We start from the raw sequence: 14,700 nt of genomic DNA, 5'->3' as shown, positions 1-14,700 counted from the left end.
ATACTTTTATAATTGAAATTTTGTAATTTATAATGTAATTTTTTTATAAAATATGAAATTATAAGATTTCAAAAAATTATAAATTTAAAAGAATTTGAAAATTTTCATATATTTAAAATAATTCGAAAGTATTTTTTATCTTAACCTTTAGAAAGGATGAAATGCACTCTTACTTATTATATAAATCAAGATTAAAAAAATGATATTAAGTACTAGCCCTTTGTTAAACATAATAAATAATTATGTTATTTATATTTTTAATCTCAATTTTAATAATCAAATAATAATAATAATAATTATTAGAAATATAAGTGTTGTCGTGTATTTTTTAATTATAAACTTTTATATATATATATATATATATATATATATTAATAAATACAAAAACACATAAAAATACTTTATACTTCATTTTAATAAATGTAAATATATATAAGTTTATGATAAATTAAAATAGTATAATATAAATTTATAATTTATTTTATTAAATATAAATATATAATAATAATAGTAATAATAATAAAATTTGGATACACACAGATTCTTGCGTGTGTATTTCTAGTATATGTAAGTTAATTGCTTTTAATCAATAACTATGTATTGGATTTAAATATAAAAATATTTATTCATAATTTTAGTATATTTTTTAAACTCTAAAAGTTTATAAATATAAGAAAAAAGTTAATTAATATTTAATATTTTATCAAAAAACAGGTCATATATGAGTAAATAAATTGTTAAAGAGGAAGAGAAAGTATGGAGTTACACCGACCTCTAATGTTTACATTAATGTTATAGATTATATAATAAATTATAATTAATACTTTGGTAGTTGTTTTTCAAGTCAGAATTGTCTAATGGTTCTTGATTCCAAAAAATAAATTAAAACAATATTAATTACTTTTTGTTATTCACATGGGAGATAAGAATTTATAATTAATACAAGTGGAAACACACATTTTTCTCTTTCACTCAATTCTTATTCTTATGATTCAATTCTTACATGATAGAAATGTAATATACATAATAATTTTGGATGAATTATAATTGAAAAATAAAAGATAAAATTCGATTGAAAGTGAATGTTATTTTATTTTATATAAGATTTAATGTAGAAATGGGTGAGAATATGTTCTTTTTTATCTTGAAAAGTCATATAAAAATTATACATTAATATTAATTTAAAAATTAAAATATAATTTTATTTTTTAAGTAATTCGTATAAAATATTTTTAATAAAATAAGATATATTAAATAAAAGTATAATTACAAAAGATTAAGTATGTTATAATAGAAAATTTTAAGAAATAAGAAATTGTATAATAAGTTTAAAAAGTTATAAAAATGAGTTTGTGAAAAAAAGAAAAGAAGAAAAGGTTAAAAGCAGGAATGGAGTTGGGGAAAGAGAGAAAGATGACGACAGGGACAGGGAGAACGGTGCTGATAACAGGAGTTGGGAAAGGGATTGGGAGAGCACTGGCCGTTGAACTCGCCACTCGAGGTCATACAGTTATCGGCTGCTCCCGTTCTCAGCAAAATCTAGATTCCCTTCAAACCCAACTCTCTTCTACCAATCGCAACCTCAACCATTTCTTCTTCAATGCCGACGTCGTTAGTGCTTCTTCCTTCAATCACAACCATTCTTTCTCTTTCTCTTTCTCTTACTGTCTCTGTCTCTTCCCACTCACAAACACAATTTCGTTGATTTGTTTCAGAAGTCCTCCGAGAGCGTTCAGCAAATGGCCCGCCTTGTAATGGACAACAAGGCCGTTCCGGACATCATAGGTTCGTAAGCGTAACCCTAATTAATTAAGTAATTTAAGTAAATTTTAGTGTGAAATGAGGGTGTGGATTTGTTGATCAGTGAACAACGCCGGAACAATCAACAAGAACAACAAGCTGTGGGAGGTTCCGGAGGAGGAGTTCGAGGAGGTGATGGATACGAACGTGAAAGGGACTGCGAACGTGTTGCGCCACTTCATCCCTCTCATGATAGAGTGGAAGAAGGCGGAAGGCATAATAGTGAACATGTCGTCGGGATGGGGAAGGTCCGGTGCGGCGCTGGTGGCTCCCTACTGCGCCTCTAAGTGGGCCATAGAAGGGCTGAGCAAGTCGGTGGCGAAGGAGGTGGGTCAAGGGATGGCCGTGGTGGCTCTGAATCCAGGTGTGATCCACACCGACATGCTCTCCTCTTGCTTCGGCACTTCTGCCTCTCTCTACCAGTCCCCTCACTCCTGGGCTCTCAAGGCTGCCACACTCATTCTCAATCTCACCCCCGCAGACAACGGTGCCTCTCTCACTGTCTGACATCCTTCCCTCTTCTCATTCTATTCTTCTTTCAATTTCTTTATGCATTTCTTCTTTCAAACAAATGTCAAACTATTACATTATATAATCCATGTTCTTATTTACAATACACTGTACCCTCCCTTTTCCTCTCTATACTATTCCTTCCTTGAAAGGTCCAGAATCTTGCAAGAGTTTTATCACAAGCTTCACCTGCACACACAAAAACTCACCCTTAATAAATTTGTTTTTCAAGGCCTCTAACTATTTACCTCAGCTGAAAGTACATAGATCTCGCGAATGCTAAAACTAATAATTTATGCATAATAATACCTAACTAATAGTTAATGCATCATACCTGAGAAGCTTCACGTTCCAGAAAATCTTGGATGGCCTCCCTAAATTCTTCATCAATAAGGTAATGGCAGCTAAAAGTTGTCACAGGAAGATATCCCCGCTGAATCTTGTGTTCACCCTGAGCTCCTGCCTCTACTGTTTTAAGATTTAGTTCGATGGCTGCTTCAATTGCCTGAAAAGTATATATATACACATAGCTTAGTCCAAAAATGAAAAGAAAAATATATCCTACTAAATCAAAGGAAAAAAGAAACTTTTTTCTCTTCGGACACGCCTATTAAATGTCTCTTAAACGGACACATATATGACATTAGGAAGAAGATCTCCGAAAATTTTAGCACAGTTCTAACACAAGTTTAAAAATGACAAATACAATTATCTTCTAAAAACTCAAACTAAGAAACAAATTTTTTTGAACTAGTCATAGGAAGCATCTTTCTGTCATTAAAAAAAACCCACTCACACACAAGTCTTGATTGTCAATTTATATAATTTATAATAATATAATATATAGATTTGTGTCTTCCTGTCTTATATGGTAAAGATTACACGTGTCTTATTACACATGTCATACTTTTTAGAGATTACACATGTCTTACTACACATGTCTTACTTTTTAGAGATTACATGTGTCCTACTTTTTAGAGATTACACGTGTTCTACTTTGTCCTACTTTTTAGATATTACACGTGTTCTACTTTGTCCTACTTTTTAGATATTACAAGTTTTTAGATATTACAAGTGTTCATGTTAATGTCTCTGTTACATAGAAATAGAGGCCAAATTAGAGGTTATAGAGAAAAAAAGATTGTCTACAGACACCCACTTGGAAGCAAAAAGGGAAATCCATTCTATAAAAAGAGATACAATCTAATAATAATCATAACTTTGGACAAAAAATAATGAGAAGCATGGACCTGGTAATAGCATGCTTCAAAATGCAAACTTGGGAAGTAACTTTGCGGCTGACACCCCCATAGGCGCCCAAACAAAGTATCTCCTCCAATAAGATTTAGGGCTCCAGCAACAAGCTCATCCCCTTCTTCAGCCACAACAAGTAGCACGTTATCTCCCATTTTCGATCCCAGCTCATGGAAAAATTCCCTTGTCAGGTGAGGAGTACCCCATCTGTCAATAGACCAACAACAATACTAAATATTGACACTTCAACCATTCCCATGTCATCAAACATTTTAAAAAAAAATCAAAACTACAAAGTTCAATTAGGGTACCATACTTGTTATCAGTTGTGTTCCTGTAAAAAGTGTAGAAAGAATCCCAGTGCCTAGCCTTCGAGTACAAAAAAACATAAGTGAGTTCGCGAGTAGAGGGAATCACAACTAAAAGTTTTTCCCAATAAAGTATACCATTGTAATATCTTTAAAATGCACACTAGAATTGAATTGCTGTCAAATGTGTAATGATCAGAACATCATGATTTACCGAGAGAATGCTGGGATGAACATATCTTCCAAACCATTTTAAGTGAATTTTGGATATTCTAGATAACATTTCTCTCACGCACTGTTTTGGTGTGGTATGACAGTGTCATTAAGATATTTAATGGTTTGAGTAACAAAAGGTCATTTTTGCGTGTACTGCGAACTTTAGGGGATCATTTGCATCATGTATACCCTAAGGTTTCTTTGCAAATGGGTTAAAATTGGTGCATATAAGCAGTAAGTTACCCTTAGTTGAGCATTAATTAACTTATAATGATGGCAAATATGTTATATTGTAATATTATAAAATCCTATACTATAGGAAAAAGTGTAAGGTGATTTTAATATTCTTCATAATATAAATTTTTCTTAATCTTCAATATGAAAAGAACTATGATGTTCTCCATCCTATTGCTAGAAGACATCAATTGGCCACGTTTACTTCAACAGAAGATCGTTAATATCCGGTACTTTTATATAATTTGTCACAGAACATCCTCTGTATCATGCACTCAAATCTTCCAAAAAACATAAGAGTAATTGCAACCCTTTAGTATAGATATAAAGTAAAGTACCTTTATTTCATAACCCCGGAGCCGTTTCATAATCAAGTTCTGGGCTGAGATCTGCAGATAAAGTCATCGTAAGATATATGTGACTACATAACTATCAGATCAATGTGCATTCACGTCATTTAAAATCCAGAATCATTTGGCTCAAGGTGACCCAAAGAAAAGAAGGCATTTTCGCAATACATTCTCATTATGCTATCACAAGCCAATAGAATTCTAAAAAAACTCACTTTTTTACATGAAAACCAACCTTTTTACGCTCTTGACGTATATTTTTTCTTTTACTTTGCTTCATGTCCATCAAGAAGTCATCAAAACTGCAAACATTAAATAACAACAGTATTTGTATAGACTAATGTTTAGGACTAACAAAACACGTCTCTTTACAGAACTATTATAGTGGATCAAAATCACAGATGAGAACTCAATGACATCTTGTAAACATATAAAACACTTGAAAAAGGAAGATGAATGATTGGATCCTTTCCACTGTCCAGCACATTTCTGAGAAACAAAATTATTACTTTAAAAATTATAAAAAACACGACGGGAAACAATGATAAACAAAGAGGTGGAAAAGAAGTAAACAGAGATCTAACAACCGAGTAATGACAACTTCTGCATGAAAAGAAAGGAAAGAAAGAAATATTTTACTGTCGTCAAGTGTGATTAGTGTAGCTAGGGATTGTTTGTCAATTAGAAAAAGAAGAAGATATGCATGGGAGGCAGAAACAGTGTACATGGATGACTCACTTTTTGTAGTTACGGTTTTTCCAGTGGTACTGCATTCCAATCCTGGGGAGGAAGCCCTTTTGGGTGAGTTTAAGCCACTCATTCTCAGAGGGAAAAGTAACATGTAATGAGGAAAGCTGGTACTGTAAAGAGATAGAAAGAGATGAATTAGCAAATGCATGTAGTAAAAAGCAGGAGGAGGAGTTGGTGATCGATTACATTGGCAGTGAGGTCCTTCAATGCAGAGACAATACAGTCAAAGACTTGATCTTTGAAGGCGGTGTTACGAAGTAAGATCCTTGGACCGGTTACAGGCGTGAAGGGCACACAAGATTGTAACTTGGGGTAATATTTGTATCCGTATGAATGGTAAGCATTGGCCCAAGAGTGATCAAAGACAAATTCACCGTAGGAATGGCTGCAACGAAAGAGAGTGAAGGAAAAGGGATGACAGAAAAGGAAGAAAGAAGAAAGAAGAAAGAAACAACATACGTTTTAAGGTAGAGAGGGACGACGGCGAGAATGTTGTTGACCTGATCTTTGGCAACGATGTGGTGTGGCGTCCATCCAGTTTCCCTGACGGCGGAGGCAGAGTGCTCTAAGGCTGAGAGAAAGGCGTGGGAAAGGAAAGGATTGAAGGAGTGAGCGCCACTCGCATCCACAGCACATGCGTCCCATTCCCTTCCCGGAACGTCGGAGATGGAAGACACCACCGACACTCGGACTGTGTCTGTGTCTGTCAAACTGAAACTGAATTGCTGTTGGGGAGTTGAGGAGAAGGAGAGGGAATTCTTTCTGTTCCCTAATCCCCAATCCCCAAAGAGAGCATTAGTTCTGAATTTCAATCGGAATCTGAATCTCACCGGAGAAGGTGGTTTCCTCACAAAGAAAGAAGAAGAAGAAGAAGAAGGATTGCATGTACAGCACCTCACACTGCCTCCCACACCCGCCATTCCCACTTCTCCGGAACCCCCCAATCATCGGATAATATATATTTTATTACTTTTTTTTTCTCATTAATCCAATATTTTCTTATTTCAATTTTTGTGTTTTTTAAATTCATCAACAACCCATAATAATTAGACTCATGATAGGTGAATGTTAACTATATTACATTCTTCATTTCTTTTTTATCTTCTTCTATTATACCATTATTTATTACATCTTCTTCACTTCTCTCTGTAACATTTAAATCTGTCTTTTTTATTTTTATTTTTTATAATACATAATATTAACGAATGTTAAATAGTCTCTGAAAATCTGTGCGTTGTGCAATCTTTATGGTTTTGAACGTAACCATCATGTACTTTTTCGTGGGAAACTCCTATTTTCACACAAGAGTTTGGCTCATCGTCCATAGCAGTATATTTAAATGGTCTTAACCAAGAATCCACATGTGTTTAAAGATTTGTTAGTTCATTTTTAAGTAATTTTTTTTTAAACAAGTTGTGTGGCTAACTTTATATACGATTTAATTACGATAATATTATTTTATAGGATTTGTAACCTTCTTTTAAGTTTTAGATATGAATGAAAGAATTTATACATTTTAGACAGGTTAAAAGAGGTCAACAAAATTGTGTTCGAGACAGAGCAACAAACCAAATAGGACATCAATGTTGTGTTTCTTTTCGTCGATCACTTATTGTGCGAAAGAATTACATGTTTGGAACGAAGAGAAAACTCCTCATTACTCTGCATCCATGTGAAGTACTCACACCATCGAAAGGCAATAACCAATTACCATTTATTTTCAATATTTGAGATAATTGATTTTTGATTTTGGTAAAAAAATGACATGATAATCAATTATCTCATAAAGTTCAAAATTAATGATAATCGATTGTGATAAAAATACAAAAATAAATAAATTATATTTTTTAAATTATTTTAAATATAACAATAAATTTGTATATGTTTAATTATGATATTATTTTTATGACATTTTTTCATGTAATAACAATATTAATTGATTAATGTTTTTTTGAAAAAAATTATTTTACGGTATTAAAAATAATTTACATGATTTTAATTAACTCAAATCTACACAAAAATATCTCATATGTCATTATTCAATTTCTTTTAAAAACAATGATAAATTTGTAATATTGCATTTTACATCTTTAAAAAAATTAAAAATACTCACTCAATCATCATATCACTCACAAACTTCAATAAACATTTCTTAGGCATGAGTGTAACATACCCTAATCCAAACCCACTCACTTCCTTAAACTTGCCTCTCACATTTTCACACTTTCATAGTTTTATCTCAGTTTGTTGAGACCTAAACAATTTATGCTTGGTTTATTTATTTATATTTTGTTTCGTTTACCTTCATTTAATTATGTTTGGTTTATTTACTCAGACTTGCTTTTATTTTTTTTTATATTTAAATACTTTATATTTATATACATTCTATTTATACTTCCCTTTAATTCATACTATCCATTTTAATTTTAATTTATAAATAATTGTTTTCTATGAATTAATTAAAGTTAGATTTAACTAACAATCTTTACTTATATAAATAAATAATTAATTTTTTTAATAAAATATTTAAAATGTGTAATTTTTGAAATTAATAGATAAGTAACAGCGTGACGACATCAAAATTTCCATCCGTTTTATAATAATGATAATTCAAATTAATATATGATTTTTATAATATTTTTTATTATAATTACTTTATGATATTATTATTACTATTATTATTATTTTAATTTAAATATAATACATAAAATTAATGTTTTATATATTATAAAATTTATTTTTATTAATAAATATTAAAGTTGTTTTCAAAGGACCCATGTACATGTTCAAAAAATAGTCTAATATCAATATAATTTAAATATACAACACAAAAACTTCCTTTATTTTGTATCTTTTAATTGATGTATTTGTTCTGATTTTTTTTAAATTGATTTTTTATCAAATTAAATTTATATAATGAATATATTATATTTTTAAAATAAATCCTGTGAAATACTACTTTATTACATCTTCACTTTCCTATATAACTGAATCAGTCGGTACCAAACAAGTCAGTCTCGAACCTGGTGACCGACAGTCAAAGAACATCTCAAGTCACGCAATAAATAACAATAACAATAGTTACAATAACACTTAATGAATCACATTCATATCTCCTATTAATCAAGGATCACGATGCATATTAGTCAATAACTAATATCTGGTCCATCATGGCAAGGGTCCATAACAACATTATAAACAAAACCTTCTGCGGAGGTGTAAGGTACGGTTTAATCAGCTTTACAATGTACACTCTTTACACATAGTACTTACTTGAGCGTTAGAGTGTCTTTTTTAGGTCCACCCTGACCGAGCACTAATAACAAAAGGAGGAAACTTGAAGGAAACCAATAACAAAAGGAGGAAACTTGAAGGAAGCCAATAACAAAAGGAGGAAACTTGAAGGAAGGAGTAAGAGGCTATTGACACATCAACAATTGTACAACCAGTTCCAGGTACTATCTAAGCCTCTCTTTATCCATATAGGTACAATTGGGGGCTACCGTGGGGCTGAGATAGAGTTAAAGAAAACAAATGGTATGAACAAGGTAGATTGCAAAATCAAGAATGCACTGTTATTTTGAAGGATGATCCTAAGGGACACTTCTTTACTAATCAAATCATGGAAGTGCAACTTCCTCCTAATTGGAAAGGTTTGAGCGTTGATCTTAATCGGATATAACCCGATATGAGGTAATAAGGAAAATGATTATTATTTAAATTTGTTATGATCATTTAAATCTATTGAGATTTTATCCTGAAAGAATTATTATCGCCCCGTGCGATCAGAGTTATTATCGCCCAGTGCGATCAAAATTATTATTGTTCTAACACAATTATTGTTGTTTGAATCTGTTATGATTATATCATTTTGTTGAGATTTTATCCTCCTAAAAAAAGAGGAATTAGAGGAGATAAGACAAAACTCTATAAATAGAGCATGAACCCCGAAAATAAGATAAGTATTATTCTATACAATACATAACACATTTTATGCTTTTACCCACTTGATCGTTGGAATATTGGCAACACGTGGAATCTAAGGAGGGTTCTCAACCGAGAAGGCTTTAACCAGGTACTTTATAATTATATATTATATTCTTGCTTATTTATACGGCTGAGCAAGAATCCTACCGACCGCATTATCGCTCCGTGCGACTAAAATAAATTATTATCGCCCTGAACGACCAAGATAAATTATCGTCCCGAGCGATCAACAAATTATTATTGCCCTGCGCGATCAACAAAATGTTATCGTCCCACGTGGTCCGCATAATTATTATCGCCCCACGCGATCCGCATAAATTATTATCACCCTGCGTGATCAACAAAATGTTATCGCCCCGCGATTCGCATAAAACATTATCGCCCCGCGCGATCAACAAAATATTATTATCCTGCGCGATCCACATAAATTATTATCGCCTTGGGCGATCCGTATAAATTATTATTGCCCTGGCGATCCGCATAAATTATTATCGCCCTAGGCGATCTGCATAAATTATTATCGCCCTGAGCGATATGCATAAATTATTATCGCCCCGTGCGATTAGAATTATTATCGCCCTATGCGATCAAAATTATTATTACCCCATGAGATCAGAATTATTATCGCCCCATACGATCAAAATTATTATCGTCCTGTGCGATCACAATTATTATTGTCCGTGCGATCAAAATTATTATCGTCCCGTAAAAAAAGCACGCATTACATCTCTGACAAATATTAAATACACCCAACAGTCACATCTCTCCTTGGGAACCCCAAACAGCCATTTTACGACTCTTCAGCATTTAATCTCTTCGAGCTTGGGGGTAAGTGTACCGGTCAGTACCGGACGATCCAGCTCGGGCCTGGTGACCGACTGATCGAGTCAAAGAACATCTCAAGTCACGTAATAAATAACAATAACGATAGTTACAATAACACTCAATGAGTCACATTCATATCAACTATTAATCAGGGATCACGAGGCATATTAGTCAATAATTGATATCTGACCCGTCATGGTAAGGACCCATAACCAACACTATAATAAAACCCTTTGCGAAGGTGTAAAGTATGCTTTAATCAGCTTTACAATATTCAATCTTTACACAAAGTACTTACTTGAGGGGAATACGTTTTACAAGTTCACACTGACCGAGTACCAATAACAAAATGAGGAAACTTGAAGGAAGAAGTAAGAAGCTATCGACACATCAACAATTTTCCAGGTACTATTTAAGTTCCCCTTTGTCTATATAGGTACAATAACATTTGAAATCTATCTTTTTTGTATTTTTTATAATACATAATATTTATGGACTGGAAATGTGGGTGACGAAATATAATTTGTTCTATGTTTTATTATGACAAGGAAAAATTATATTATATTGTTTAAAAAAAGTGAGATAAAAAAGTAAAAATATTTAAAATACTTAAATGACAATAAAAAATCACTACAGTAATAAAATAAAACAATTTAATAGTAAATTGACCTATCTTAGAAGGAAAATGGTTTTTCAACATCCCCAATCCCCTTGAGCCAAATTACACCTTGTTGACATGGAAACGCTGATTACGTGGCAGTGGCAATTTTGTAAAATGAGAAAGGAAAATGGGGTGATTACGTGGCAGGGTCATTTGGGTAAAATGAGAAAGGCACAGGGAAATTTAAAAATTTCAGAACCGCAAGCAATTGAATACAACGTTCGTGGAGAGAGGACCGACGGGAAAGATGAAGATTGCAACAGACATTGCGAAGGCGACGACGACGACGTAGTGCGAAGGCAATGGCGGCGACGTAGTGCGAAGGGCGACGACGAGAAGGTAAGTATGTTTATTTTGGGTTTTCTAGAATTTTAAGGTTTAGAATGGGATGTTTGTGGTTTAGAGTTTTGGTGGTATATGGTTTATTTAAGGTTTTAGTACGTGAGTTTTTTTGTTGTGCGTGTTGTTCTCTTCTTTGATGATTGATATTATTCTTGGACTAAAACTTGGTCATTGTATATTTGTGTTCCATTTGAAAGTTTGTATTATTGAGAAAGTATTAAACTTTTGTCATGAGTGATTGGTGTTGTGGTTTTTAGGTTTTTGAAGTTTGAATTGATTTGGATTTCATTGTTTAGTATTTTGTGATCTGCCATTTTCAGACTGGTTTTGAACTTTTTTTGTGTGTTCTAAGTTATTGGTGATAGAATTTAATGTGAATGTTAATGAACTGAATTAGTGACAGTGACATGGGCAAGTGGTGATCAATTCATTTTTATTTGGTGACCTGTGAAGCACTTTTTGCACTGTGATGTTGTGTTACAGGTGAGTGCTTGCATGCATTTTTTTGGTTTTGTGAGGGTTCAAAAGGGAGTCCAGTGAGGTCATTGACCATGTTGAATAAGTGACTATTTTAAAGGTAGTTTGAAATGTGATATGTGTAGCTAAGTGGCGAGCCCTTGATTTTGATGTGGTTTAGTGTATGAATAACTTTATGTCATGTCATGTTGTCTTTGAAACAAATGTTTGCATGTCCTTTTTGGGTGATGTGAGCTCATTGTAGGTTTGGGTGATGTGAGCTCATTGTAGGTTAGACAAATTGTAATTCCAAGGACAACTTGAAATGTGTTGTGTGAATGCAAGTGGTGACCCATTCGTTTTTATTCGGTGACCTATAAAGAACTTTTTGCATTGTGATGTTGTGTTACAGGTGAGTGTTTGCATGTCTTTTTTTGGTTTTGTGAGGGTTCAAAAGGGAGTCCAGTGAGGTCATTGACCATGTTGAACAAGTGACTATTTTAAAGGTAGATTGAAATGTGATATGTGTAGCTAAGTGGTGAGCCCTTGATTTTGATGTGGTTTAGTGTATGAATAACTTTATGCCATGTCATGTCTTTGAAACAAATGTTTGCATGTCCTTTTTGGGTGATGTGAGCTCATTGTAGGTTAAACAAATTGTAATTCTAAGGACAACTTGAAATGTGTTATGTGAATGCAAGTGGTGACCCATTCGTTTTTATTTAGTGACCTGTGAAGAACTTTTTGCACTGTGATGTTGTGTTACAGGTGAGTGTTTGCATGTTTTTTTTTGGTTTTGTGAGGGTTCAAAAGGGAGTCTAGTGAGTTCATTGACCATGTTGAACAAGTGACTATTTTAAAGGTAGCTTAAAATGTGATATGTGTAGCTAAGTGGTGAGCTCTTGTTTTTTATGTGGTTTGGGGTATGAATAAATTTATACCATGTCATGTTGTCTTTGAAACAAATGTTTGCATGTCCTTTTTGGGTGATGTGAGCTCATTGTAGGTTAGACAAATTGTAATTCTAAGGACAACTTGAAATGTGTTGTGTGAATGCAAGTGGTGACCCATTCGTTTTTATTTGGTGACCTGTGAAACACTTTTTGCACTGTGATGTTGTGTTAGAGGTGAGTGTTTGCATGCCTTTTTTTTTGCTTTTGTGAGGGCTTAATAGAAAGTCTAATGAGGTCATTGTAGGTTACACAAATGATAATTGTAAGGGAAGCTTGAAATGTGGTGTGTGAATGTAAGTGGTGTACCTTTTGTTTTTATTTGGTGACCTCTAAAGTACTTCTTGCAGTGTTATGTAACCTTTTAACTTAATGTTCGCATGTTGTTTTTTTTGTTGTGTATAAGAACTAAGTTTGTTTTTATGTGCTTTTTGTGAGCTTTTCTGTTTTTTGTTGTGTTACTTATTTGTGTTCTCTGTTTTGTTTTTTATTCAATGAATTGTTTCTGAAGGTTTAAAGAATGGAAAGTTCATTGTGCAAGAATTTTGTCTCCCATGCAAAAGCTGAATTGAAGGTACTGTTTTTTAATTTTATGCATATTATTTGAATACTTTGTGAATTGACATTGTTGAAAAAATATATATGGTCTTGTTTTATTTTGGGATTTTGCAGGTACGAGTTAGACACAATGTGCAAACTCAATATATTGATCATGTGAACCGTAACCTTACTAGTTATCAACGAGAAAGGATACAAGAAACTCCATTTAAGTGGATGGTTGAAATTGACAAGGTCTTAGACATTTCAAACAACCTTCTGAGAGAGTTGTTGAGTAGATGGTCATCCGATAACTGTGCATTTAGGATTGCATAAAGTTTTCTTCCTTTTTCAGTTGTTGATGAATTTTTTGTATTAGGATTGCCGGTTGTGGTGGAGGAGGTGAAAATGGAGAATGATGGGGGAGGTTTGGTGAATAGGTTATTTGATGATGGGGAGGAAATTAAATTAGAAAATTTTTTAAAAAAGTTGGGGGACAAGAAATTGAATACAAAGAAAAGCGTAGACGATTTTTGTAGGTTATACATATTACTTGGGTTATGTGTTTTTTATGTTCTTAGGACTTCTAGGACATTTAGTTTTGCTTTTAAATTGTTAGACAATTTAGATGCGTTAGATTTATATAACTGGGGGGTGCAGTTTTTAATGTATTATGTACAAGTTTAACGAGGGCATCCCAAGTGTACTATAAAGAGAAGAATGCCAGTGAAATATATTTGGCAGGTTGAGTTTCCATCTTGCAGGTTAGTGTAAATTTGTAGAATTATGTTTTTTTTTAATGAATTGGTCATTTTGATTAAATGTTATTTACTTGTGTATTATTTTTTTGGAAATAGGTGTGGGTTGTTCACCATGTGGGTGTTGGTGACCGTGCCGAGTGTGTTGGTTTTCCATGATTTTTGCATTGGTCGTGTGTAAGTAATCATGGAAGAAGGTTACATGATTTTTTTTTATCTGCTGAGATATTTTTTTTATTCGTTAAGATTTTGGTGCATGCTTTTGCAGTAATTTATAAGTAATTATAATTTTTTTATTTTTTCAGATTATATGGGATTGGCCAGTCAGTGCTGAAAGAAGCCTTAGCTGATTCATATGAGGGAGTTGAGGAAGGTAGTGCTGGTACAAGTGAGTGAGATAACTTACTTGACCAACATGAAGTTTGTCAGAAGAAAGTTGCAGATAATCAACATAAAATTGTTGATTTGGATAAACAACTTCAAGAGGACCGACAACTGCTTGTTAAAGAAAATCATTGGTCAGTTGGATTCGTTCTTTGAGCCAACCCAACCTCTCCTGGTGAAACTTGTGCTGGTCCAAGCTCATGCAGTTTGGATATTTTAAAGATGTATAAAACATTTTTTGCATATAAGTTTGACATGAAACGGTAAGTAAATATATTGTACTTTTAGTCAATACTTTATTTGTTGTTATTGCATGAATGATGATTTGGTGTTAAATATTGTTCCAGTGTTATTGTAGACATACAAAATAACATTTTG

The 14,700-nt window shown here is 32.9% G+C and overlaps 2 protein-coding genes across 3 annotated transcripts; one reads left to right on the top strand and one right to left on the bottom strand.

The window, feature by feature from the left end:
• Positions 1-1,317: 1,317 nt before the first annotated feature.
• LOC137806671 (NADPH-dependent pterin aldehyde reductase) lies at positions 1,318-2,416 on the top strand. Its single transcript, XM_068606901.1, has 3 exons — positions 1,318-1,611; positions 1,716-1,785; positions 1,865-2,416. The coding sequence occupies exons 1-3, from the start codon at positions 1,390-1,392 to the stop codon at positions 2,305-2,307; spliced, it is 735 nt and encodes a 244-aa protein (XP_068463002.1). The 5' UTR covers positions 1,318-1,389; the 3' UTR covers positions 2,308-2,416.
• On the bottom strand, positions 2,334-6,410 carry LOC137806670 (uncharacterized). 2 transcript variants are annotated; one of them, XM_068606900.1, is made up of 9 exons: positions 5,882-6,410; positions 5,609-5,807; positions 5,411-5,526; positions 4,908-4,974; positions 4,661-4,711; positions 3,881-3,933; positions 3,561-3,771; positions 2,645-2,815; positions 2,334-2,499 (listed from the first exon to the last, which is right to left on the bottom strand). In XM_068606900.1, the coding sequence occupies exons 1-9, from the start codon at positions 6,340-6,342 to the stop codon at positions 2,440-2,442; spliced, it is 1,389 nt and encodes a 462-aa protein (XP_068463001.1). In that variant the 5' UTR covers positions 6,343-6,410; the 3' UTR covers positions 2,334-2,439. The 2 variants fall into 2 exon arrangements, with proteins under 2 accessions (XP_068463001.1, XP_068463000.1); XM_068606899.1 differs by having other exon boundaries at positions 5,411-5,532; positions 5,882-6,363.
• Between the last annotated feature and the right edge of the window lie 8,290 nt (positions 6,411-14,700).

Source organism: Phaseolus vulgaris, chromosome 3 (genome assembly GCF_000499845.2).
Source record: "Phaseolus vulgaris cultivar G19833 chromosome 3, P. vulgaris v2.0, whole genome shotgun sequence".
NCBI classification, from domain to species: domain Eukaryota; kingdom Viridiplantae; phylum Streptophyta; class Magnoliopsida; order Fabales; family Fabaceae; genus Phaseolus; species Phaseolus vulgaris.
This window is presented reverse-complemented; position numbering and strand designations above follow the sequence as displayed.

Excerpts from the sequence above, each read along its gene's own strand:
- LOC137806671 (XM_068606901.1), top strand. The coding sequence starts at position 1,390 with ATGGAGTTGGGGAAAGAGAGAAAGATGACGACAGGGACAGGGAGAACG. Across the intron at positions 1,612-1,715 it reads TCTTCTTCAATGCCGACGTC|AAGTCCTCCGAGAGCGTTCA; the intron begins GTTAGTGCTTCT and ends GATTTGTTTCAG. Across the intron at positions 1,786-1,864 it reads GGCCGTTCCGGACATCATAG|TGAACAACGCCGGAACAATC; the intron begins GTTCGTAAGCGT and ends TTTGTTGATCAG.
- LOC137806670 (XM_068606899.1), bottom strand. The coding sequence starts at position 6,342 with ATGGCGGGTGTGGGAGGCAGTGTGAGGTGCTGTACATGCAATCCTTCT. Across the intron at positions 5,533-5,608 it reads TGAAGGACCTCACTGCCAAT|TACCAGCTTTCCTCATTACA; the intron begins GTAATCGATCAC and ends ATCTCTTTACAG. Across the intron at positions 3,934-4,660 it reads TCCGGGGTTATGAAATAAAG|GCTAGGCACTGGGATTCTTT; the intron begins GTACTTTACTTT and ends TTGTACTCGAAG.